General features: G+C 40.0%; 1 protein-coding gene across 2 annotated transcripts in view; it reads right to left on the reverse strand.

Moving 5' to 3' along the window:
• Positions 1–757: 757 nt before the first annotated feature.
• LOC103345235 (serine protease 58) overlaps positions 758–27,640 on the reverse strand; it is a 42,751-nt gene continuing 15,868 nt past the window's right edge. Inside the window, exons 3-6 of one of the 2 annotated variants that reach the window (XM_070071392.1) lie at positions 2,745–2,852; positions 2,299–2,549; positions 1,438–1,574; positions 758–1,031 (exon numbers count right to left, since the gene is read on the reverse strand). In XM_070071392.1, coding sequence (XP_069927493.1) covers positions 882–1,031; positions 1,438–1,574; positions 2,299–2,549; positions 2,745–2,852 — 646 coding nt within the window. In that variant the 3' untranslated portion in view covers positions 758–881. The remainder of the gene's footprint in view (positions 1,032–1,437; positions 1,575–2,298; positions 2,550–2,744; positions 2,853–27,640) is intronic. The other variant, XM_008248863.4, reaches the window with a different exon arrangement.

A 27,640-nucleotide genomic window follows, 5' to 3' on the forward strand; every position in this document is an offset into this window, starting at 1 on the left:
ATGTGGATAATACACTCTTGGAATGACAAATGTTTTTGGATGTGCCCATGGATGAAATTGTGTGCTCACGAGTACATGCATGATACACAGGGTGCATTTAAGGGCATGTATGAAAACTCTCAGCCAAAACGCTCATGAAACCCCCACTTTGTTCTTATATAAGAAAGTACATGTGATTTAAACAAATTAGAAGGTAGTAAACTGGAAGGAAAATATGTTGGAAAAAAACAATCCTACCATTTATGAAACTCTTGATACTCCTAACCTGCAGCAGAGCCACAGTTGAAAATACAAAAATTTTTTATTCCAAAAATTGCAATGACCTTTGGGAGGCCTCAGCAAATCTAAACAAAATCTGAATTGTATAGATGTTTAAGTGTCTAATGCAAACTAACTACAATTGCCCATGCATACACACACACACTCACTCAAGAAACACTTGGTCATTTGAAGAAGTGTGAAATGATCTAAGCAATTGTCAGTAAGTTAGTGTTTAGCTATATGGTTTATATATTTCCCAACAGACTACTTGTGGTCTTTGTCCCTCATTTCTACATATTTTTTGTGTTCTTAGAATAAAGTAGACATTATTTTAATAGATGTATCAGGGCTGACAGAATCCAAAAAGTTGCCTGGGTGAACTCCATTTCTTGAGACCAGCATTCACATTTTCAATGTTATCAACACCTACCTGCACATGTGTGTTGGAAAAATCAGAGACACCATGAAGGAAACCAGAGACATGCCAACACAGTAGTTATCAATGACCCCTATTGCAGTTTTAATTAAACCTGGATCTTCTCAAAGGTTGGGACTAGATGCCCAGTGTGGTTTCCATAGATCAGCTGAGGGGGAGGGTGTCCGTGGAGGTGTGAATCAGCTTATTTCGTATTAATAATGCTGTTAATCCAAGGAAGGTGGTTATAGATATTAGTGAAGGCACTAATGTATCCCATCAGAACACAGCCAGTTTCCCAGGACATGATTCCTTGTAATTCGTTGCCACATACAGCTGGTGCAGCTCTTATTCCCTGCCAGAGAAAAAAGGTAGAGGGGATCAGGATTGCCCTTCCGTCGGAGAAATCTAAACACGTGACTTAAAGCCACATCCACAACATTTGCCCCACATGGAGTCACAGTATATAAGAAGAAAATGTAAAAATCTCCTTTCCATTAAACTCATCAACCCTTCTTTCCTATCCCCCCTAGACAGGAATTTCAAAGCAGTAGCTGGAAGACGGTGCTACACTCTCAAAGTTTATTTCTGTCTCTCATACGGGGGAGAGAACATTACTCTTCAGATCCTTACTCTCAGCTGAAGACTCTCAGCCTGAGTGTAAAATACAGACCCTTGAGGAAAAATGAAAGATAACAAAGACACAACATCAAAGAGAAAGAGCAGAGGCCACTCTATGAGCAATGAGATATAAAAGTTACCTGGCAGTACTCTCTGCTTCCTGGAACGAAGCCCACACAAAACATGTCTTCCAGGAATTTGCTACCCAGCAATTTTGCACAGTTTGCATCAGAATGCATGAAAGTCTTAATGGTATGCTGGACGAACTCTGAATTTCCTAAGCATAAGAAATAGAAGAAATTTACATTTCTGTTTGTGTTTTCTCCTCCTCTGCCTCCTTCAAGGCTTCCCCTCAATAAGGATGGATATCAGAGGGAGAATTAGTGTACTATATCACAGACTAAGGACATCTTGCCACTCAGTTTATCTGACACAAACATCAGAGTGAGAAGACATTTGACTATAATTGACCAATAGTCTCCCTAAGTTGTAATTTCTGCATTTATAAGATACAAATAATAAGAAACTGATATACATGACATACAGTGAGGATTACACGGTATTTTTAGGATATGTACTGCCAGATATATAATTAGTACTTAATAGAATATAAATATTGTTGTTATAACTGATAATATCACTCCTATTCAGTAAAATATAAAATATAATGGCAGCAATTATGCAAATTAAGATTTAAGGAAGTGAAGGAATTTGTACAGAACCAATACTTACATATCCCTGAAACCCAGTCCCCTGCAGTGGCCACCAGGATTGTCCACACATTTAACGCCTTGATTAGATTTGATTTCCAAAGCCCTGTGGAAGATCACCCCTTCTACTCTGGAGAGCCAATACTTTTTTCTCTTTCTAGTTTTCGCATGTGTTTAGAAATCTGGCACTAGGGCTGAAAATTCAGATTCCTTAATCTAACTCCTCAAAGATTCTGAAGTTGTGAATCTGCCCAAGAACACAACTAAAATTTCTTTTGGACTGTCACTCACCATCGTATTCTTTATTCTGTACCCACGTAGGAATTAAGCAGCTGTTAACTCCACTCATCTTGAAAGTAGGCAACCGAAATTCCATGTTATAGAAGAAGGTGAGAGACATTGACAACTTTATCAGCATAAGGTCATTTTTAGGGGAAGTGACAGTGAAGTTTGGGTGAATTATGATCTTCTCATAAGACAGAATCTCCCCAGAAGAGTCTTGAACAACTCTAGAACCACCGTGAAAGAAAATCTGGAGATCTCTGGAAAGCAAAGGAGAGAAAGAAGATACATGGCTGATAGTATCATACAGAAAAAGGCTAATCATACCACACTTTCCCCTCTACAGCCACCCATGTAGCCTCTCCTTCCACCTCTATCCATTTGATTCCTTGTCTGTGGCTGCCACATACGGACAGATATGTAGCACATTATGTAATTCATGGGTTGATATTTACATATATTGTGATATGAATGGTGCCTTTGGGAGTAAAACAAGGCAGTGACTTGGACTCCACTCTTCACATAATTCCAGAAAGAAGCTCCAATCCAAGAACCAGAAACAACTGTAAGACACATAGAAGTGAATGTGGTAAAGTCTCTTAAGGAGCCTCATTTGAGAATGGAAAGAACAGGAAGCACGAGATTAGTCTAAAGAACTGAACAGCAGTTTAGAGAGTTGAAATATTTTAATGCAAATGCATATTATCTGACTTATCTCCTTCAAAATTCTACTAGATTAACAGGTTTTCCTCATGGTCCTTTAGTAAAACAATGGTCAATAATTATGGAAATTCCACTAAGATCCAGTTGAAATCTACTCATTCACAGGTATTGAGACTATAGACTCAGAGTACAGCATTACTCTGAGGTTCTTTGAGTCATCCACCCAGAGTCTCTCCAATCATAACAGACAGATAGGTACCATACTGGCAATGAGCACTAATCTTTTTGGTAAAGTCCCAAATGCTAAATTTATTTTGTCTTCTGACAACATTACCATTTGTCTCTTTGTCAACTGCTAAGAGTTTTTAAAAGTAATTCTAAAGACAGAAGATAGGAATGGTCCTGATGCGTCCATTATTTAGCCACGCCCAGGCACTAACAACTTCAAAGGTTTCATCAAACTGTCATCCTTTAGACAAACTTTGTCTTAGATCACTAGCACAGAACAGTATCATGTCTGTCGTTGGCCTTGCTTTTGCATTCCTGAGACTTTTCTACTTAGTGTCATCAGCTTGGAGCAAAGGGTTTTGCTTGGACCCCTGTTAGAGTTGGCCAAGTTGTGTGTACTGACTACAGCAGTTCTCATAGGATCATTCCAGTCTATTTGGTAAACTAGACGAAAAACAAGAACTTTTCATGTTCAAATTAAATTTAAATATAAGTACCTTGTACCTGGTATAACTAACCAAGGAAAATAAGACATCAGCATGGTCATATTGAGAAACTTTTGACCAGAATAAAACTATTCATTAGAGAACTGTATTGGAACATCAGAGGAAACACTGATGGTAAGGTGTCTCTTGCCTGTCTAAATGAGCAGTCACTTCAGGCTGGCACTGTGGTGCAGCTGGTTAAGTAGCCACCTGTGATACTGGTATCTCATTTGAACACCCGTCCAGCCTCAGCTGCTGTGCTTCTGATCCAGCTCCCTGCTAATCTGCCTGGGAAAGCATCAGCAGATGGCTCAAGTGCTTGGGCCACTAGCACCCACGGGGGAGCTCTGCATAGTTCCAGGCTCCTGACGTCAGCCTGCCACTGCTGTCATTTCCACTGAGGGGGGAATCTGAAGATCGAAGTCCTCTCTCTGTGTCTCTGCCTCTCTGTAACTCTGCCTTGCACATAAATAAATATTATAAAATCTTGTAAGTCAATAAACAAACAAGCCGCTAATAACCTCTCTTCCATTTCTATACCATGGGAATTATAGGTTAAATATCCCTAATTTGAAAATCTGATTACTAAAATGTCTAAAATCTGAAACTTTTGAGTGATGACATGATATCATTAGCAGAAAATTCCACATCAGACCACATGATCATAGTCAAAACACAGACATACAAAAATATTTTATAAAGTTATCTTCAGGATACAAGTATAAGTACATGTGAAGAAAACAAATTTAATTTTGAGACTTGGGCCCAATTGTTGAGATACTAAGTATATGAAAATACTCTAAACCTGAAAAAACAATTCTAAAACCCAAAACACTTACAGTCCCAATTATTTAGGGTTCCAGATGAAACGTACAACTTACAATAAGTACTGAAGAGGGAGATCCAAGATGGTGAATAGGAGGGAGCTTACTGCTCTTGTCTAGGGGAAGACAGTCTTAAAAAAGTACAGAGAGTGCAGTCTCAGGGAAGAGTTAGGGAGATAACTCCAGCGCAAACCCCATGCAAATTAGAGGGACACTGTGGACCTACATAGAGGGTGTGGACGTGCACAACTCAGGACCCCAGCAACCAAGAGCCTCAGCACCAGCTTTGGAGTGAAATGAGATCAGATTGCCACAGCCCAAGCCACCGGGGATAAAGCTGCAGGAAGAGCATGCACAAGTCTGGCTTGGAGCCCTGTGGTGTACCTGCCAGTGTGCCTGCCAACCTAGAAGAGAGTAAGAGGGGACACGTTTCTCTCCCCCACAACGACCCTGCACCAGTGTCCTGTAACAAGCCAAGATAGTGCGGGCACCATTTTGGACAGACATTAACAGCTATGCCAGCTCATGTCCATGCACCCAGCAACCAGCCACGCAGAGATATCTGAGTCTGGCTGGAAGAACTGACAGGGGGCTGGGTGCTCGTGGTTGTGGGAGGCTTGTGTGCTGGCACTGTGAAAACACTGTGGCTGTGTTGGAGAGTGTGGGGTGTGGCTGGGACTTTGGGCAGTCCCTGTGGATGGCTCCACATGTTCGGGGCTCCATGATGCTCTGGTGAGGGTCACTGCCGCAGGACCCTCACCAAAAGAACTGCACAGATCCCCTGTGTGGTTCTTGAGGCAGTGCAGATGAATACTGACACACTGGGGCTAGCACCCCGGCACTGGTCTCCCATGAGAAAAGGAGGTGGGCGTGAAACTATGCCAACAGAGCAGAGCAAAATTCCCCTCCAATTAAAAAAAGGGAGAGAGAGAAAGAGATTTACCATACCCAACCTGGGTGTCACCTGGACACTCCCTTCACCCTGGAGCAGTAAACATAGCTCTGTAGTAACACCCACCACATGCCTCTGGGTGTTCACTGAAAAACCAGACATTCTGTTAAGCCACAAAGGCATATTCCAAAGATAAAAGTCATCACAGGGAAAAAGACAAAACAAAGCAAAAAGACAAACCAATGAGTATCTTTACAAATGCCCAATAATAAACACAGCAATTCAAGAAACAAAAATAATGAAGACAACATGAAGCTCCCAAAAGAAGACGATACTTCAATACTAGAATGTGAAGATGAAGAGATTGAAGAAATGCCAGAAATGAAATTCAAAAACTTGACTGTACGATCACTTAGAATTAAACAGAAGCAAATCCACAAACTAATGGAATCCAGACATGACATGAAGGAAAATATCTACCATTAAATTGAGATCCTAAAGAGAAATCAAAATGAAATATTAGAAATGAAGAATTCAATACAACAATAAAAATGTGGTAGAAAACCATAAGAACAGACTTGGTGAAGCAGAAGAAAGAATATCTGAGTTAGAAGACAAATCCCTGAAAATTGTATAGTCATAACAAAAAAGAAAAGAAGAAGTTAGAAAACTGGAAAAAAAAAAAAACCGTGTAGGCAATCTATGGGATACTCTCAAATAAGCCAACATATGAGTTTTGGGAATTCCCAAAGGCATGGAAAGCGAGAATGGATTAGAAGGCCTTTTAAATGAAATAATTACAGAAAAAATTTCCTAATTTGGATAAAGAAAGGGATGTCTATGTACAGGAAGCAAATAGAACTAGTAGAGACCAGAAAATATCTTCGCCATGACACATTGTAGTCAAACTCTCCACAGTAAAACATAAAGAAAAGATTCTAAAATGTATATTAGAGAAATGCCAAATTACTTTCAGAGGATCTCCAATTAGACTCACAGCTGACTTCTCATCAGAAACCCTATAGGCTAGGAGAGAACGGCAAGATATATTCCAAGTATTAAGAGAAAAAAACTGTCAACCCAGAATACTGTACACTGCAAAGCTCTCATTTATGAATGAATGTGAAAATAAAGACCGCCCATAACAATTAGAAATTGATAGAATTTGTCACCACCCATTCAGCCCTACAAAAAATGCTTAAGGATGTGCTATACACAGAAACACAGAACCATGGTCATCACTAAAAATGAAGGTGAAGGCAGAAAATCTCCCAGTAAAAGTAAAAAGGAAATCCAAAGTAAACAATAGGAATATTTGTGGAAAACAGGTGGGGCCAAGCTGTTACTTATCAATAGTCACCTTGAAGGAAATAGCCTCAACCGTCCAGTTAAAAGATACAGAATGGCTGAATGGATTGGAAAACAAAACCCATTTATTACTGCCTACAAGAAACAAATTTCACCAAGAAATGGACTGAAAGTAAAAGAATGGAAAACAATTTTCAAGACTAAAAGAAACTTAAAAAAAGGACTGGTATAGCCATCCTAATATCAGACAAAATGGATTTTCACATAAAAACTGCTAAAAAAAAAAACTACTATAAAAACAAAGAAGGAACTATGTGATGATAAAGAATCACTTCAGCAGGAAGATGTGACGATGATAAATGTATATGCATCTAATTACAGGGCAGCTGGCTATTGAAAAGAAATGCTAATAGATCTCAGGGAGACACAGACCCTGATACAGCAGTAACGGGGGACTTCAACACTCCACGTGCAGCAGTGGGCAGACCAACCAGACAGAACACCAGCAAGGATGCAACAGTTAATCAACACTATAGACCAAATGGACCTAACAGCTATCTACAGAGCTTCCCATCCTACAGCTGCAGAACACACATTCTTCTCAGCAGTGCATGGAATTCCTCTAGGACCGAGGACATGCTAGGCCATAAAGCAAGTCTTAGCACAGTCAAAAAAATTCAAGGGGCTGGTGCTGTGGCTTAGCAGGAGGAGACGCCACCCACAGTGCCAGCATCCCATATGGGCACCAGTTCGAGTCCTGGCTGCTCCACTTCCGATCCTGCTCTCTGCTGTGGCCTGGGAAAGCAGTGGAAGATGCCCCAAGTCCTCGGTCCCCTGCACCCCCATGGGAGACCCAGAGGAGGCTCTTGGCTCCTGGCTTCCAATCGGCACAGATCTGGTTGTTGTGGCCAACTGGGGAGTGAGCCAGTGGATGCAAGATCTCTCTCTTTCCGCCTCTCCTTCTCTCTGTGTGTAATTCTGACTTTCAAATACATAAATAAAAATATTTTTTAAAAATTTGAAGTTATACCTTGAATCTTCTCTGACCACAATGGAATGAAGCTGAAAATCAAGAGCGCAGAAATCTCTAGAACATATGCAAACACATGGAGACTGAACAACATGCTCCTGAATGAACAGTGGGCATTAACGAAATCAAAGGAGGAATCAAAAAATCTCAGGAAAAAAATGAAGATGACAATACAACACAGCAAAACTTACAGGATACAACAAAATCAACATTAAGAGGAAAGCTCATCGATAAGTTTAAGTACATAATTGATCAAAAAGATAGGGTAAGTGTTGAAGAGGTTTCACAAATAAGACCAGTGTCTGAAAATAATGAAGGATAGAATTAAAGGAAGAGAATGATCCTGCGGGGGAAGCGGGACACACAGCAGACTCATAGAATGGCAAATGCCCTAAACAGCACTCCGGCCTCAGAATTAACCCTTGGGGCATTCGGATCTGGCTAAAAGGCCCATGAGAGTCTCACAGGCATGGAAAGCCAAGACACTATGGCAAAAACGACCTGAATGAAAGATCTCGGTGAACAAGATCCCCGCAGAAAGAATGGGCCATCAAAGAAGGAGGCGCCTTTCTCTGAAGGGAGGAAAGAACCTCCACTGTGATATGGCCTTGACTAAACAAGTTCAGAGTTGGTGAACTCAAGGGGCTTCCATAGCCTTGGCAAATCATGACAAGAGCCTTGGGTGATTACTGACGTCATAAATAAGAGTGTCAATTGTTAATCAACAACGGGAGTCACTGTGCTCCCCATGTAGGATCTCTGTCCTTAAGAGAGTCCTTTACTATGAGAGTTAACGATAACACTACTAGTCGAACAGTACTCTATATCTTGTGTAGTTATGTGGTTGCAGTCTGTTGAAATCTTAGTATATACTAAATTGATCTTCTGTATATAAAGATAATTGAAAATGAAAACTTGATGAAGAGTGGGATGGGAGAGGGAGTGGGAGATGGCAGGGTTGCGGGAGGGAGGGAGGTTGTGGGGGGGAGCCACAACAATGCAAAAGTTGCACTTTGTAAATTCACATTTATTAAATTAAAAAAATAAAAAAGAGGAAAGCTTATAGCAATTGGTGCATACATCAAGAAATTGGAAAGGAACTAAATAAATGAGCTATCAATGCATCTCAAGGACCTAAAAAAAACAGCAAACTGAACCTAAAATTAGGAGAAAAGAAATAATAAAAATTAGAGAAAAATCATCAAAATTGAAACAAAAAATACAAAATATCAGCAAAATGCAAAGCCAGGTTTTTGAAAAAATAAAATTGACATATCATTGGCATAACTAACAAAAAAAAGAGAAGATCCAAATCAAGAAAATTAGGAAAGAAAAAGGAAATGTAACAACAGATACCACAGAAATAAAAAGAATCATCAGGGATTTCTATAAAAAGTTATATGCCAAAAAATCAGAAAATCTAGAAGAAATGGATAGATTCCTGGACATATACAACCTAGTTAAATTGAGCCATGAAGACATAGAAAATCTAAACAAACCATAACCAAGATTGAAATTGAATCAGTCAGCCAGCGCCATGGCTCACTAGGCTAATCCTCCGCCTAGCAGCGCTGGCACACTGGGTTCTAGTCCCGGTTGGGGCGCCGGATTCTGTCCCGGTTGCCCCTCTTCCAGGCCAGCTCTCTGCTGTGGCCAGGGAGTGCAGTGGAGGATGGCCCAAGTGCTTGGGCCCTGCACCCCATGGGAGACCAGGAGAAGCACCTGGCTCCTGCCATCGGATCTGCGCTGTGCGCCGGCCGCAGCACACTATCCACGGCGGCCATTGGAGGGTGAACCAATGGCAAAAGGAAGACCTTTGTCTCTCTCTCTCTCTCTCTCTCTCTCTCTCCCTGTCCACTCTGCCTGTCAAAAAGAAAAAAAAAGAAAAAGAAAAAGAAATTGAATCAGTCTAACGACACTCCAAACAAAGAAAACCCAGGACCAGATGGCTTCACTGCTGAATTCTACCAGACATTTAAAGAAGAACTAACTCCACTTTTTCTCAAGCTATTTAAAATAAATGAAGGGAGGGAATCCTCTCAAACTATTTCTTTTTTAAAAGACTTTATTTTATTTATTTGAAAGACAGAGTTACAGAGAGAGGTAGATCTGGGGAGGGGGGGTGTCTTCCATCCACTGGTTCACTCCCCAAATGACCACAACTGCCAGAGCTGAGCAGTGCCAATTCAAAGCCAGGAACTTCTTCTGTGTCTCCCAAGCTGGTGCAGGGGCCCAGGACTTGGGCCATCTTCCACTTCTTTCCCAGGCCATAGCAGAGATCTGGATCAGAAGTGGAGCAACAGGGACTCGAACCGGCACCCATATGGGATTCCAGTGCTGCAGGTCACAGCTTTAACCCACTACTCCACAGCACCAGCCCCTCAAACTCTTTCTATGAAGCCAGCGTCACCTTAATTCCTAAAACTGAAAAACATACAACAGAAAAAGAGAACTACAAACCAATTTCCCTGATGAACATGAACACAACAATCTTCAAGAAAATAGTTGATGGGGCCGGCGCCATGGCTCACTTGGTTAATCCACCACCTGAGGCACTGGCATCCCATATGGGTGCCAGTTGTAGTCCCGGTTGCTCCTCTTCCAGTCTAGCTCTTTGATGTGGCCTAGGAAGGCAGTGGAGGATGGCCCAGGTGCTTGGGCCCTGCACCCACAAGGGAGACCAGGAGGAGGCGCCTGGCTCCTGGCTTCAGATCGGGGTAGCTCCAGCCATAGCAGTCATTTGGGGAGTGAACCAACGGAAGGAAGATCTTTGTCTCTCTCTCTCACTGTCTAACTCTATCTGTCAAATAAATTTTTTAAAATAAAATTAAATAAATAAATAAATAAAATACTAACCAATTGAACCTAGCAACACATCAGAAAGATCATTCACCTGGAACAAGTGGGATTTATCCATTTGCAAAGCAATCAATGAGATATATCACATTAACAAATTGAAGAACAAAAACCTTATGATTATCTCAATAGATGCAGATGAACCATTTGATAACATACAACATCCTTCCATTATGAAAGCTACAAAAAGAAATCAAATACCTTGGAATAAATTCAACCAAGGGTGTCAAAGATCTCTATGATGAAAATTACAAAACGTTAACAAAAGAAATAAAAGAAGCTACAAAAAATGGAAAAATCTTCCATGTGCATGGATTGGAAGAGTGAGTATCATCATAATGTCCATGCTATCAAAAGCAACTTACAGATTTAATGGGCTCCCAATCAAAATACCAAAGACATTCTTCTCTGATATAGAAAAAATAATGCTGAAATTCATATGGAAACATAGGAGACCCCAAACAGCTAAATCAATCTTATGCAATAAAAACAAAGCAGAATGCACCACAACACCAGATTTCAACACATGCCACACGGCAGTTATAATCAAATCAGCCTGATACTGACACAAAAACAGATGGACAGACCAATGGAACAGAATAGAAATGTCAGAAATCAATCCGTGCATCTACAAATAACTTATCTTTGACCAAGGAGCTAAAATCAATTCCTGGAGCAAGGACAGTTTCTTCAACAAATGGTGCTGGGAAAACTGGATCTCCACATGCAGAAATTTGAAGCAAGACCCCTACCTTAGATCTCAACAAAAATCCACTCAAAATCGATTAAAGACTTAAGTCTACAACCCAATCCCAGCAAATTATTATAGAACACTGGGGAAATCCTGCAAGATGCTGGCATAGGCAGACTTCTTGGAAAAGAAACCAGAGGGGGGCCGGCACTATGGTGCAGAGGGTTAAAACCCCAGCCTGCAGTGCCGGCATCCCATATGGGCACCAGTTCAAGTCTCAGATGCTCCACTTCTGATCCAGCTCTCTGCTATGGCCTGGGAAAACAGTAGAAGATGGCCCAAGTGCTTGGGCCTCTGCACTGGCACGAGAGACCTGGAGGAAGCTCCTGGCTCCTGGCTTCGGATCAGCTCAGCTTCGGCCATTGCAGTCATTTGGAGAGTGAAACAGTGGATGGAAGAACTATCTCTTTCTCTGGATCTATCTCTCTCTGTAACTCTTTCAAATAAATAAAATATTTTTAAAAAAAAGAAAAGAAACCAGATGCAAAATTGACAAATGGGATTACATCAAATTGAGAAGCTTCTGTACTACAAAAGAAACACTCAGCAAAGTGATTAGGCAACCAACAGAATGGAAGAAATTATTTGCAAACTATGCACCCGATAAAGGATTAATTACCAGAATGTATAAAGAGATCAAAAAACTCAACAACAACAACAACAAATAAACAACCCAGTTAAAAATGGGCAAAGGACTTAAAAAGACACTTACCAAAAGAAGAAATCCAAATGGCCAAAAGACACATGAATAAATGCTCAGGATCACTAGTCATCAGGGAAATATAAATCAAAACCACAATGAGGTTACACCTCAACTCCGTTAGAATAGTCCACATACAGAAATAAATAAACAACAAATTTTGGCAAGAAAGTGAGGAAAAAGGTACCCTAATTCACTGTTGGTTTGAATGTAAACTATTATAGCCACTATGGAAGAAAGTATGCAGATACCTCAGAAATCTGAAAATAGACCTACCATACAACATAGCCATCCCATTCCTGGGAATTTATCCAATGCAAATGAAACCAGCATAAGAAAGAGTTATCTGTACCCCCATGTTTATTACAGCTCAATTCACAATAGCTAAGATATGGAATCAGCCCAAATGCCCATCAACTGCAGACTGGATAAAGAAATTATGGAATAGCACACCCTGGAATTCTACACAGCAGTTAAAAAAATGAAATCTGGTCATTTACAACAATACAGATGAAATGAGAAAATGGCATACTTAGTGAAATAAGCCAGTCCCAAAAAAAAGGCCATATATTTTCCCTGACCTTGATATCAAATAGAGCACCTAGAAGGCAATCTATAGGAGTGAAATTGACACTTTCAGAGCATCAACTTTGAACAGCCCTTGTCTCAAATGTTGATGAATAATTTTTTCCATACTATTTCTTGAACTCTTCACTTAACATAGAGTTAATCATATGTGTATAAAGTTAAATAAAAATAGATCTTAGTAAAAAATAAGAATGGGAATAGGAAAGGGAGGAGGAAGAGGTGTGGGAGTGTGGGTGGGCGGGTAGGTATGGTTGGAAGAATCACCACATTCCTAAAGATGTAATTACGAAATGTTTAACATTATATTCCTTAAATAAAAGGCTTCTGGGAGGCAAATAAGTACTGATGCTTTCATCATACAACATGATATAATCATTAGGCTCAACTTGCTGTTTATACCAATGGTTTTAACTCTCTTATATCTGTGTTTGTCACATTAGCTTTGTCCTGGGGGCTTGTGTTGTAGCAAAGTGAGTAAAGTCCCTGCCTGCAGGGCTGGCATCCCATATGGGCACTGGTTGCGTCCTGACAGCTCCACTTCCAATCTAGCTCCATGACAATGTATCTGAGAAACCAGCAAAAGATGGTCCAAGTACTTGAACCCTTGCTCCCACATGGGAGATCCAGAAGAAGCTCTTGGCTCTTGACTTTCAACCTGCCCAACTCTGGCTGTTGTAGCCATTTGGGGAGTGAACCAGCAGATAGAAGATCTCTCTCTCTCTCTCTCTCTCTCTCTCTCTCAGTGTAACGCTGTCTTCTAAATAAATAATGAAAATACTTTTTTAAGGAGCCAAGATGGCGGAATAGTGAGGGCGCGCACCGATAGTCCGGGAAAATTTAGTTTAATAAAAGGGGAGTTACGGTAGCCTCAGAAAAAAGAACCAGGAAAATATTGCAGGGGAAACTCTTCTGGATCGAGTGGGCCGTGAATCGGAGGACCTACTGGGAGAACAAGGTCGCCCACCGCGCGGAAGCCAAGCTGCGGGACTTAGCCGTGGAAGAAGCCACAGGGCCTGCGCGCCAGTGCTCGAAGGGGAGTGCATGCCACACAGACAACAGCGGGGAGACTTGGGACGTTCAGAGCTCCGAGTCCACACATCGGTGCTGGAAGGGGAGGTGAGCTCAATAACCCGAGACATTGGTGGGGAAACGGGGGTCAGAATCTAGAGGGGGGCCAGAAAGTGCAGCAAACTCACTACCAGAAAGAAGGAAAAAAAAAAGCTTCGGGGTTTCTCTTTCCCCTAACCTTGCAAAGGTTACAAGGCTGCAAGGCTTGAAGAATTCCCAAGAGACAAAGAGCAGGCCCCCTCTCTGGATTTACATACCAATGGGGGAGAGCTAAGGAACTGAGTCACTACAATTTAGTAGCCTAGGCAACCCAGTGGGAGTCCAGAGGAGCCTAAGGGACTCTGGGACTGCGGGTAGAAGCCAAAGACTGGAAGCCGTGCGGTGTTACTTACCCCCTGAATAAATAAAATACATAAATAAATAAAAAGAGAGAGATTTACCACGCATAACCTGAGGGTGTCACCTTTGCACACCCTTAACCAGGAAGAACCAGGCAGAGCTCTCAGGCCACACCCATCTCAAGCCTCCAAGGCTCCTCCATCAGCAGGCAGTCCACTTAACACGGACACAGTATAAAATAAAAAAAAATAAAAAAAACGCACAGTGACACAAGAAGAATTAACTATGCCGAGTAACAAACACAGAAATCGAGGGAACAAGATCAACGATGACACTATGATGCCTCCAAATAAGCAAAACACCCCAAGCCAAGAGTATGAAGATGATGAGATAGAAGAAATGCAAGATACGGATTTCAAAAAATTTATGATAAGAACATTTAGAAGTTTTCAAAAGCAAATCCTTGAACTACAGAAATCCTTATTGGACAAGATTGAAAATCTCTCTCGTGAAAATGAAATTTTAAGGAAGAGTCAAAATGAAACTCAGAAACTAGTAGAACAGGAAAGTGTGATAGTGAAGAGAAATCAAAATGAAATGAAGAGCTCAATAGATCAAATGACAAACACATTAGAAAGCCTTAAAAACAGAATGGGTGAAGCAGAAGAGAGAATATCAGACTTAGAAGATAGAGCACAGGAAAACATACAGTCAAACCAAAGAAAAGAAGAGGAAATTAGAAATCTAAAAAATATTGTTGGGAATCTACAGGATACTATTAAAAAAAACAACATTCGAGTTCTAGGAGTTCCTGAAGGCATGGAGAGAGAGAAAGGATTAGAAGGCCTTTTTAGTGAGATACTAGCAGAGAACTTTCCAGATTTGGAGAAGGACAGAGACATCCTAGTACAGGAAGCTCATAGAACCCCCAATAAACATGACCAAAAGAGATCCTCACCACGACACGTGGTAATTAAACTTACCACAGTGAAACAGAAAGAAAAGATCCTAAAATGTGCAAGAGAGAAACATCAGATTACTCTCAGAGGATCTCCAATCAGACTCACAGCAGATTTCTCATCAGAAACACTACAGGCTAGGAGGGAATGGCGAGACATAGCACAGGTGCTAAGAGAGAAAAATTGCCAGCCCAGAATATTCTATCCTGCCAAGCTCTCATTTGTGAATGAAGGTGAAATAAAGACCTTTCATAGCAAACAGAAATTGAAGGACTTTGTGGCCACTCATCCGGCCCTGCAAAAGATACTTAAAGATGTGCTACACTCAGAAACACAGAAACACGGCCATCAATATGAAAGAAGGGAAAGGAAGAACACCTACCAGTAAAAGAGCATGGGAAGCTCAAAGCATATACTAGAAAATATTTCCAGGAAAATGGCAGGGCAAAGTCACTACGTATCAATAGTCACATTAAACATTAATGGTCTGAATTCTTCAGTTAAAAGACACCGTTTGGCTGACTGGCTCAAAGAACACAACCCAACTATTTGTTGCCTATAAGAAACACATCTCTCTAACAAAGAGGCAAGCAGACTGAAAGTGAAAGGTTGGAAAAAGATATTCCATGCCAACAGAAACCAAAAAAAAGCAGGTGTAGCCATATTAATATCAGACAAAATAAACTTTAATACAAAAACTGTTAAGAGAGACAAAGAGGGACACTATATAATGATTAAGGGTTCAATTCAGCAGGAAGATGTAACTATTATAAATGTATATACACCTAATTACAGGGCACCAGTCTATTTAAAAGATATGTTAAGGGACTTAAAGGGAGATTTAGATTCCAATACAATAGTACTGGGGGACTTCAATACTCCACTCTCAGAAATAGACAGATCATCCGGACAGAAGATCAACAAGGAAACAGCAGATTTAATTGACACTATAGCCCAAATGGATCTAACAGATATATACAGAACTTTCAACCCTACATCTACAGACTTCACATTCTTCTCAGCAGTGCATGGAACCTTCTCTAGGATTGATCACATACTAGGCCATAAAGCAAGTCTCAGCAAATTTAAAAGAATTAGAATCATACCATGCAGCTTCTCAGACCACAGCGGGATGAAGCTGGAAATTAGCAACTCAGGAGACCCCAGAAAGTATGCAAACACATGGAGACTGAACAACATGCTCCTGAATGAACACTGGGTCATTCGAGAAATCAAAAGAGAAATCAAAAACTTTCTGGAAGTAAATGAAGACAACAACACAACATATCAAAACTTATGGGATACAGCAAAAGCAGTATTGAGAGGCAAATTTATAGCAATAGGTGCCTATATCAAGAAATTGGAAAGGTACCAAATAAATGAGCTTTCAGCGCACCTCAAGGACCTAGAAAAACTGCAGCAAAGCAAACCCAAATCTAGTAGGAGAAGAGAAATAATTAAAACCAGAGAAGAAATTAACAGGATTGAATCCAAAAAAAACATTACAAAAAATCAGCCAAGCGAGAAGCTGGTTTTTTGAAAAAATAAACAAAATTGACACCCCATTGGCCCAACTAACTAAAAAAAGAAGAGAAAAGACCCAAATCAATAAAATCAGAGATGAAAAAGGAAACGTAACAACAGACACCACAGAAATAAAAAGAATCATCAGAAATTACTACAAGGTCTTGTATGCCAGCAAACAGGAAAACCTATCAGAAATGGATAGATTCCTGGACACATGCAATCTACCAAAATTGAACCATGAAGACATCGAAAACCTAAATAGACCCATAACTGAAACAGAAATTGAAACAGTAATAAAGGCCCTCCCAACAAAGAAAAGCCCAGGACCAGATGGATTCACTGCTGAATTCTACCAGACATTTAAAGAAGAACTAATCCCATTTCTTCTCAAACTATTCAGAACAATCGAAAAAGAGGGAATCCTCCCAAATTCTTTCTATGAAGCCAGCATCACCTTAATCCCTAAGCCAGAGAAAGATGCAGCACTGAAAGAGAATTACAGACCAATATCCCTGATGAACATAGACGCAAAAATCCTCAATAAAATTCTGGCCAAAAGAGTACAACAACACATCAGGAAAATCATCCACCCAGACCAAGTGGGATTCATCCCTGGTATGCAGGGATGGTTCAACATTCGCAAATCAATCAATGTGATTCACCACATTAACAGACTGCAAAAGAAAAACCATATGATTATCTCAATTGATGCAGAGAAAGCATTTGATAAAATTCAACACCCTTTCATGATGAAAACTCTAAGCAAATTGGGTATAGAAGGAACATTCCTCAATATAATCAAAGCAATCTATGAAAAACCCACGGCCAGCATCCTATTGAATGGGGAAAAGTTGAATGCATTTCCACTGAAATCTGGCACCAGGCAGGGATGCCCACTCTCACCACTGCTATTTAACATAGTTCTGGAAGTTTTAGCCAGAGCCATCAGACAAGAAAAAGAAATCAAAGGAATACAAATCAAGAAGGAAGAAGTCAAACTATCCCTCTTTGCAGACGATATGATTCTGTACTTAGAGGATCCAAAGAACTCTACTAAGAGACTATTGGAACTCATAGAGGAGTTTGGCAAAGTGGCAGGATATAAAATCAATGCACAAAAATCAACAGCCTTTGTATACACAAGCAAAGCCATGACTGAGAAAGAACTGCTAAGATCAATCCCATTCACAATAGCCACAAACACAATCAAATACCTTGGAATAAACTTAACCAAGGATGTTAAAGATCTCTACAATGAGAATTACAAAATCTTAAAGAAAGAAATAGAAGAGGATACCAAAAAATGGAAAAATCTTCCATGCTCATGGATTGGAAGAATCAACATCATCAAAATGTCCATTCTCCCAAAAGCAATTTATAAATTCAATGCAATACCAATCAAGATACCAAAGACCTTCTTCTCAGATCTAGAAAAAATGATGCTGAAATTCATATGGAGACACAGGAGACCTCGAATAGCTAAAGCAATCTTGTACAACAAAAACAAACCCAGAGGCATCACAATACCAGATTTCAGGACATACTACAGGGCAGTTGTAATCAAAACAGCATGGTACTGGTACAGAAACAGATGGATAGACTAATGGAACAGAATTGAAACACCAGAAATGAATCCAAACATCTACAGCCAACTTATATTTGATCAAGGATCTAAAATTAATTCCTGGAGCAAGGACAGTCTATTCAATAAATGGTGCTGGGAAAACTGGATTTCCACGTGCAGAAGCATGAAGCAAGACCCCTACCTTACACCTTACACAAAAATCCACTCAACGTGGATTAAAGACCTAAATCTACGTCCTGACACCATTAAGTTATTAGAGAACATTGGAGAAACCCTTCAAGATATTGGCACAGGCAAAGAATTTCTGGAAAAGACCCGGGAGGCACAGGCAGTCAAAGCCAAAATCAACTATTGGGATTGCATCAAATTGAGAAGTTTCTGTACTGCAAAAGAAACAGTCAGGAGAGTGAAGAGACAACCGACAGAATGGGAAAAAATATTTGCAAACTATGCAACAGATAAAGGGTTAATAACCAGAATCTACAAAGAGATCAAGAAACTCCACAAAAACAAAACCAACAACCCACTTAAGAGATGGGCCAAGGACTTCAATAGACATTTTTCAAAAGAGGAAATCCAAATGGCCAACAGGCACATGAAAAAATGTTCAAGGTCACTAGCAATCAGGGAAATGCAAATCAAAACCACAATGAGGTTTCACCTCACCCCGGTTAGAATGGCTCACATTCAGAAATCTACCAACAACAGATGCTGGCGAGGATGTGGGGAAAAAGGGACACTAAACCACTGTTGGTGGGAATGCAATCTGGTCAAGCCACTATGGAAATCAGTCTGGAGATTCCTCAGAAACCTGAATATAACCCTACCGTTCGACCCAGCCATCCCACTCCTTGGAATTTACCCAAAGGAATTTAAATTGACAAACAAAAAAGCGGTCTGCACCCTAATGTTTATCGCAGCACAATTCACAATAGCCAAGACCTGGAACCAACCTAAATGCCCATCAACGGTAGACTGGATAAAGAAATTATGGGATATGTACTCTTTAGAATACTATACCGCAGTAAGAAACAACGAAATCCAGTCATTTGCAACAAAATGGAGGAATCTGGAACACATCATGCTGAGTGAAGTAAGCCAGTCCCAAAGGGACAAATACCATATGTTCTCCCTGATCGGTGACAACTGACTGAACACCAAAAAGGAAACACCTGAAGTGAAATGGACACATGAGAAATGGTGACTTGATCAGCATAGCCCTGACTGTTAATGGACAACTTAATACATTATCCCTCTTAGTATTTTTTTTGTCTGTTCTACTTAATATGACTGGTTTAATTCTGTAATTATCACACAGTTATTCTTAAGTGTCGAAAATTAACTGAAATGTGATCCCTGTTAAACATAAGAGTGGGAATAAGAGAGGGAAGAGATGTATAATTTGGGGCATGCTCGGGCTGACTTGCCCCAAATGGTAGAGTTAGAAACATACCAGGGGATTCCAGTTCAATCCCATCAAGGTGGCATGTGCCAATGCCATCTCACTATTCCAAGTGATCAATTTCAGTTCACAATTGATCATAATGAAAGGACTAAGAGTCAAAGGGAGCACATAAACAAGTCTAGTACCTGCTAACACTAACCGATAGAACAAATAAAGGGGAGAGTGATCCAACATGGGAAGTGAGATACTCAGCAGACTCATAGAATGGCGGATGTCCTAAATAGCACTCTGGCCTCAGAATCAGCCCTAAAGGCACTTGGATCTGGCTGAAAAGCCCATGAGAGTATTTCAGGCATGGAAAGCCAAGACACTCTGGCAAAAAGATCTCTGTGAGTGAGATCCCAGTGGAAAGAACAGGTCTTCAAAGAGGGAGGTACCTTTCTCTGAAGGGAGGAGAGAACCTCCACTTTGACTATGACCTTGTCTAAACAAGATAAGAGTCGGAGAACTCAAGGGGCTTCCATAGCCTTGGAAACTCATGACTGGTGCATAGGGAGATTACTGATGCCATAGACAGGAGTGTCAATTGGTAAAGTCAACAACAGGAGTCACTGTGCACTTACTCCTCATGTAGGATCTCTGTCCTTAATGTGCTGTGCATTGAGACTTAATGCTATAACGAGTACTCAAACAGTATATTTCACTTTGTGTTTCTATGGGGGTGCAAACGGTTGAAATCTTTACTTAATATACACTAAACTGATCTTCTGTAAAAAAAAAAAAAAAAAACTATCAATTCCCAACTTGACTCTCACTGGGATTAAACATGACAATAGGTCTGATCTGATTTCATCATCATTTTAAAAAAATCATTTATTATTTTTCACTTTATGTCTCTGTGTGGGAGCAACCTGTTGAAATCCTTACTTAATGTATACTAAGCTGATCTTCTGTATATTAAGATAATCGAAAATGAATCTTGATGTGAATGGAAGGGGAGAGGGAGTGGGAAAGGGGAGGGTTGTGGGTGGGAGGGACGGTATGGGGGGGGGGAAGCCATTGTAATCCATGAGTTGTACTTTGGAAATTTATATTCATTAAATAAAACATAAAAAAATGTTAAAAAAAATACTTTTTTAAAAAATTAGCTTTGAAAATATTCCAAGATGGTGAGATAGTGACAGGGTGGTCCACAGTAGGCAAAGGGAAAATAGGGGAAAAATAAAAAAGTGGGACCAGCACTGTGGCATAGCAGGTAAAGCCAAGCCTGCAGTGCCAGCATCCCATATGGGTGCCGGTTCAAGTCCAGCTGCTCCACTTCCAATCCAGTTCTCTGCTATGGCCTGGGAAAGCAGCAGAAAATGACCCAAGTCCTTGGGCCCCTGCACCCACATGGGAGACCTGGAGGAAGCTCCTGGCTCCTGGCTTTGGATTGGTGCAGTTCTGGCCATTGCGGCCAATTGGGGAGTGAACCAGCGGATGGAAAACCTCTCTCTCTCTCTCTCTCTCTCTCTCTCTCTCTCTCTCTGCCTCTCCTTCTCTCTGTGTGATTCTGACTTTCAAAAATAAATAAATAAAGTGGAGAAAATGCATTATCACAGGAGAGTTGGAGGAAAACTACAGTGGAGACTCTGTGGAAAGCGAAGGGGTGCGGTGGATATGATTTAGCTATTCAGGGTCTTTTCTGATTCCATATGAATTTTAGCATCATTTTTTATGTATCTGTGAAGAATGTCATTGATATTTTGATTGGGATCACATTGAATCTATAAATTCCTTTTGGTTGTATGGACATTTTAGTGAAGATGATTCTTCCAATCCATGCACAAGGAAGATTTTTCCATTTTTAATGTCCTCTTGTATTTCTTTTTTAGTGTGTTTCATAATTTTCATTGGAGAGATCTTTGACAACCTTGGTTGAAATTACTCCAAGGTACTTAATTATTTTTGGAGCTATTGTGAATGGGGCTGATCTTAAAAGTCCTTTCTCAGCCAAGGCATTGTCTGTATATACAAAGGCTATTCATTTTGTGTGTTGATTTTGTATCCTGCCACTTCACCAAACTCCTTTATTAGTTCCAATAGTCTCTCAGTGGAGTCTTTTGGATCCTCTATATATAAAATTATGCCATCTGCAAATGGGAATTGTTTGATTTCCTCCTTTCCAATTTGTATCCCTTGAGTTCTTTTTCTTGCCCAATGGCTCTGGCTAAAACTTCCAGGATTTATATTAAGTAGCAATGGGGAGAGTGGTTCTGCCTCTTAGGTAGAATGCTTTCAACATGTCCCCATTCAATAGGATGCTGACCATGGGTTTGTCATAAATTGCCTTCTTTGTTTTGAGGAATGTTCTTTCTATACCCAATTCGCTTAAGATTTTCGTAATGAAATGATGTTGTGTTTATCAAATGCTTCCTCTGCATCTATTGAGATAATCATACAGTTTTTGTTCTTCAAATTGTTAATGTGATGTATCTCATGATTGATTTGTGAATATTGAACCATTCCTGCATACCAGGGATAAATCCCATTTGGTTCAGATCTTTCTGATGTGTTGTTGGATTTGATTAGCTAATATTTTGTTTAGGATTTTTACATCTATGTTCATCTGGGATATTAGACTGGAGTTCTATTTCTATGTTGTATCTTTTTCTGGTTTAGTAATTAAGGTGATACTGGCTTCATAGAAGGATTTTGGGATGATTCTCTCCCTTTCAATTGTTATGAATAGCTTGAGATGAATTGGAATTAGTTCTTCCAGAATGTCTGGTAGATCTCAGTAGTAAAGCCATCTGGTCCTGGGTTTAATTTGTTAGGAGGGACTTTATTACTGATTCAGTTTCCATCCTGGTAATGGGGTCTGTTTAGGTTTTCTGTGTCTTCTTGACTTAATTTTGGTACATTGTATGTGTCCAGGAATCTATCCATCTCTTCTATTTTTCCCTATTTGTTGCCATACAGCTCTTTGTAGTAGTTTCTGATGATTCATTTTATTAATGTGATATCTTTTGTTACATTTCCTTTTTCATCTCTTATTTTGTTGATTTAAATCTTCTCCCTCTATTTTTTTTAGTTTGGCCAGTGGTGTATCAATTTTGTTTATTTTTTCAAAAACCAGCTCTTCATTTCACTAATATTTTATATTTCTTTTGGCTTCAATTTTATTTATTTTTCTCTAACTTTAGTTATTTCTTCCTCCTACTAATTTTAGGTTTGGTTTGCTTTTGTTTTGCTAGGTCCTTGAGATGCATTGATAGCTCATTTATTTGGTGCCTTTCTAATTTCCTCATGTAAGCACCAATAGCCATTAACTTCCCTCTTAACATTGATTTTGCTGTATATCATAAGTTTTGATATGATATATTGTCAATTTCATTTGTTTCCAAATTTTTTTATTTCTCTTTTGATTTCTTCTATGAACCACTGTTCATTCAGGAACATGTTGTTTAGTCTCCATGTGATGGTCTGTGATCTAGAGATTCTTCAGTTGCTGATTTCCAGCTTCATTCCATTGTGGTAAGAAAAGACACCTGGTATGATTTCAAATTTTTTGAATTTGCTGAGACTTGCTTTATGGTCTAGCATGTGATCAATCCTAGAGAAAGTTCCATGCACTGATGAGAAGAATATGTATTCTGCAACTATGGGTTGAATAGTACTGTAGATATGTTAGGTTCTTTTAGGTTCCATAGTGTCAATTAGCTCTATTGTTTCTTTGTTTATTTTCTCTCTGGTTGATCTGTCCATTGATGAAAGTGGAGTATTGAAGTTCCCCATTACTATTGTATTTGAGTCTGAATCTCCCCTTTAGATTCATTAACATTTCTTTTAAATAACCAGGTACTTTGTAATTGGGTGCATATATGTTTATTATAGTCACATCTTCCTATTGAATTGATCCCTTATTCGTTACTTAATCTTTGTCTTTCAACAGTTTTTATGTTAAAGTCTATTTTGTCTGATATTGGGATGGCTTCACCTGCCTTTTGTGTTTCTACTGAATGGAATATCTTTTTTGTATCCTTCCACTTTCAGTCTGTGTTTATTTTCTTGGTGATATTTGTTTCTTGTAGGCAGCAATTAGATGGGTTTTGTTTTTTAATCCATTCGTACAGTCTGTACTTTTAACAGGAGAATTGAGGCCATTTACATTAAAGATGACTATTGATAAGTAACAACTTGGTTCCGCCATTTTTCTATAATTATTCCTCTTGTTTACTTTGGATTTCTTTTGTACTTCTACTGGTGGTTTTTCTGCCTTCTAATTCTTTCATAATGGTGGCCATCTTTCTGTGTTTCTGTGTAGCACATCCTTAAACATCTTCTGTAGGGCTGAATGAATGTTGACAAATTCTTTCAATTTCTGTTTGTTATGGAAGGCCTTTATTTCACCTTCATTCATAAATGAGAGCTTTGCAGGGTACAGTATTCTGGGTTGACAGTTTTATTCTTTTTTCAGATTTTATTTTATTTTTTAACTTTTATTTTAATAAATATAAATTTCCAAAGTAAAGCTTTTGGATTACAGTGGCTTTTTCACCCCATAATTTCCCTCCCACCTGCAACCCTCCCAACTCGCACTCCCTCTCCCATTCCATTCACATCAAGATTCATTTTCAATTATCTTTATATACAGAAGATCAATTTAGTATATATTAAGTAAAGATTTCAACAGTTTGCACCCACACAGAAACACAAAGTGTAAAGTACTGTTTGAATACTAGTTATAGCATTAATTCACATTATACAGTTTTATTTTTTTAAGACTTGTACTATATCTCACCATTTCCTTCCAGCCTGTAGAGTTTCTGATGAGAAGTCAGAAGTGAGTCTAATTGGAAATCCTCTGAAAGTAATCTGGTGTTTCTCTCGCACACATTTTAGAATCTTTTCTTCATGTTTTATTGTGGAGAATTTGATTACAATGTGTTGTGTTGAAGGTCTTTTCTGGTCATGTCTATTAGGAATACTAAGTGCTTCCTCTATTTAGACATACCTTTCTTTTTCCAAATTGGGGAAGTTTTCTGTAATTATTTCACTAAATAATCCATTTCACTTCTAACCCATTCTCTCTTTCCACACCTTCAGGGACTCCTAAGACCTGTATGTTGGGTAGTTTGAAAATATTCCACATATCTCCAACACCATTTTTAAGTTTTCTATTTTCTTCTTGTTTTGGGGGGTTTGTAAGATTACCAGATATGTCTTCTAATTCAGATATTCTTTCTTCTGCCTTTCCAAGTCTGCTGTTTAGGCTTTCGATCACATTTTTTGTTTGATCTATTAAATTCCTCATTTCTAATACTTCATTTTGATATCTTTAAAATCTCAATTTCATGGGAATATTTTTCATTCATATCATGTGTGGTTTACTTTAGTTCATTTATTTGCTTCTGATTGCTTTTGAGTAGTCCTATGGTTAATTTTTTGAATACCGTTTCTGACATTCCCTCAATCTCTTCACATTCTAATATTGAAATGCTGTTGTGTTCCTTTGGGGGGAGGGTCATGGTGTCTTCCTTATTCTTGTTTGTTGAGTTTCTGTGTTTGTTTTTAGGCATTTGTGGGGTTGGTTTTTGTTTTTTGTTTTTTGTTTTTTTTTTTTTTCCTCTGATGCTTTTATCATTGAGCTATGCCTCTGTGGCTTAGTGGGATGTCTGCATTTTCAGGGAATATCAATACGCATGTGGTGTGTGGCCAGGGAGCTCTGGCCAGTGCTCCAGGGTGCTGCAAGTATCAAGGGTAACACCCAAGTTGGGAGTGATAGATCTCAATGCCTGGGTGTTGGCCCCCAGTGCATCCCATGCAACTGTAATAACCACACAAACGATCTGCACGATCCTCACCGTGAGCGGTGTGTGCAGCCATTGCCAGTGGTTCCCAGTGACCCAGCTGTTCCCTGCACCTTCTCATGGAACCACTGCCAGAGGCGGTGGGTGCAGAGGCTTCTGTCTGCCCTGCCAGCCTGCCCAGTGAACAGAGAGGCAGATGTTCCCGAGACAATTCTACCTAGGCCTCTTGCTCCTGGGAGGCTGCCAGCACTTCGCCATGCTGTGTGGTTGCCCAGCCACCCCCCAGCTAGGCTCAGAGTCAGTGGGGACTGTGGACTGTTCCCTCCACTAGAATCACTGGGTCACACATGTACACAAGAGCCACTGGCCGAACGTTGCTACACCAGTACTGCTCTGAAGCTGGTGCCTGTCTCAACCAGCTGCTGTGTGTGCACACAAAGGCTTGTGCAGCTGCCAACCAGACCCAAAATGGCACCCACCCTTTCTCAGCTGGGCAGCAGGCACTGTTGTGGGGAAGTTGGAATAAGACAAATGTGCCCCCTCTACTTCCACTGGGTCTGCGGGCAACCGCCAGCAACTGCTAGCCCCCAGTCCAGTCTGGACTCATGCCACGCTCTACCTCCAACTATGTTGCCCAGGTGGCTGCAGTCCGGTCTCACCTCCCCCGGCCTCAGCTGCTGCAGTCATGTGCTGCAGCCGCATTCATGCCGTGTCCTTACCTCCACACAGGTCCACGGTGCTCCTCCTGCTCTTGTAGGCTTCCCAGTGCAGTGTTCTCTCCAACACCCCCCTGAAAATGTCCTTACCACACCCCTTTCTTCCACTGCCTATCCCTAGTCTAGTGCATCACGTCACTCCCTAATCTGCCATCTTGGAAGCTCCCAAATCAATTTTTTTAATTCAGTATATAAAATGTTCAAAAGACATGCACAGAAACATTGTCAGAAGTAGGAGAAGGAATAAAGACGCTAACCATCATTATTAATAAAGATAAAATTGAGAGCACAATAAAGTATTTGACAAATCTATAAAAAATTAACAAGTTTGACATACTTAATGTTGAAGGACCTCATAAATTACTGGACGATGTTTAAAAGTACATATCTGTATCCTCTACAATCCACAATTTCAGCCCTACCTATATACTCTAGAAATACACATGATGAGATACATTTACCAATATACATAAATATGTATATGTACTAATTCAGGCAAATGTTGCAGATTTATACATATATAATATACATGTATATTATATAATTACATTATACTTTCTAAGGATTCATAATGCAAATTATACTTTCTAAGGATTCATAATGTAAATATATTTATAGGAATAATCTTCACTATATTGTACAACTATAAAAAACTCAAATACCTGTCAAGAAAAAATGAATAAATTGTGTGATGTTTACACGAAAATGCTATACAGCAGAGAAAATAGAATACAATTATATACCGATCACATTGGATGGGTCTTAAAAACATTACAAACAAGTTTTGGGAGTTATATTAAACATATGTAAGATATCGTGTTATGCCACATTTATTTTTCCTTTCTGAATTTTTAAAAAGTAAAACATTTCAGGGGCTGGCATTGTGGTGTAGCAGGTAAAACTGCCGCCTGTGGTGCTGGCATCCCATATGGGCATGGGTTCAAGTCCTGGATGCTCCACTTCAGATCCAGCTCTCTACTAAAGTCTTTGAAAGCAGCAGAAGATGACCCTAGTGCTTGGGCCCCTGCACCCACGTGGGAGACCTGGAAGAAGCTCCTGACTCCTGGCTTTGGATTGGCACAGCTCTGACTATTGTGGCCATCTGGGGAGTGAAACAGAGGGTGGAAGACCTCTCCTTGTCTGTCTGTCTGTCTGTCTGTCTCTCTCTCTCTCTTAGTGTAATTCTGCCTTTCAAGTAAATAAAAAAATAAATCTTTAATGAATAAATCAATAAATAAAAGTAGTACATTTCTTCATTTCTTTTTTTTTTTTTTTTTTTTTGACAGGCAGAATTAGACAGTGGGAGAGATACAGAGAGAAAGGTCTTCCTTCCCTTGGTTCACCCCCCAAATGGCCGCTATGGCTGGTGTGCTGCACCGATCCGAAGCCAGGAGCCAGGTGACTCCTCCTGGTCTCCCATGCGGGTGCAGGGGCCCAAGCATTTGGGCCATCCTCCACTGCCTTCTGGGCCACAGCAGAGAGCTGGACTGGAAGAGGAGCAACCGGGACAGAATCTGGCACCCCAACCAGGACGAGAACCCGGGGTGCCAGCGCCACAGGCAGAGGATTAGCCTAGTGAGCCGTGGTGCTGGTAGTAGTACATTTCTAAGGCACGCAATATCTAAGTAACCAACC

The sequence above is a fragment of the Oryctolagus cuniculus genome, chromosome 3 (assembly GCF_964237555.1).
Source record: "Oryctolagus cuniculus chromosome 3, mOryCun1.1, whole genome shotgun sequence".
Classification (NCBI taxonomy): domain Eukaryota; kingdom Metazoa; phylum Chordata; class Mammalia; order Lagomorpha; family Leporidae; genus Oryctolagus; species Oryctolagus cuniculus.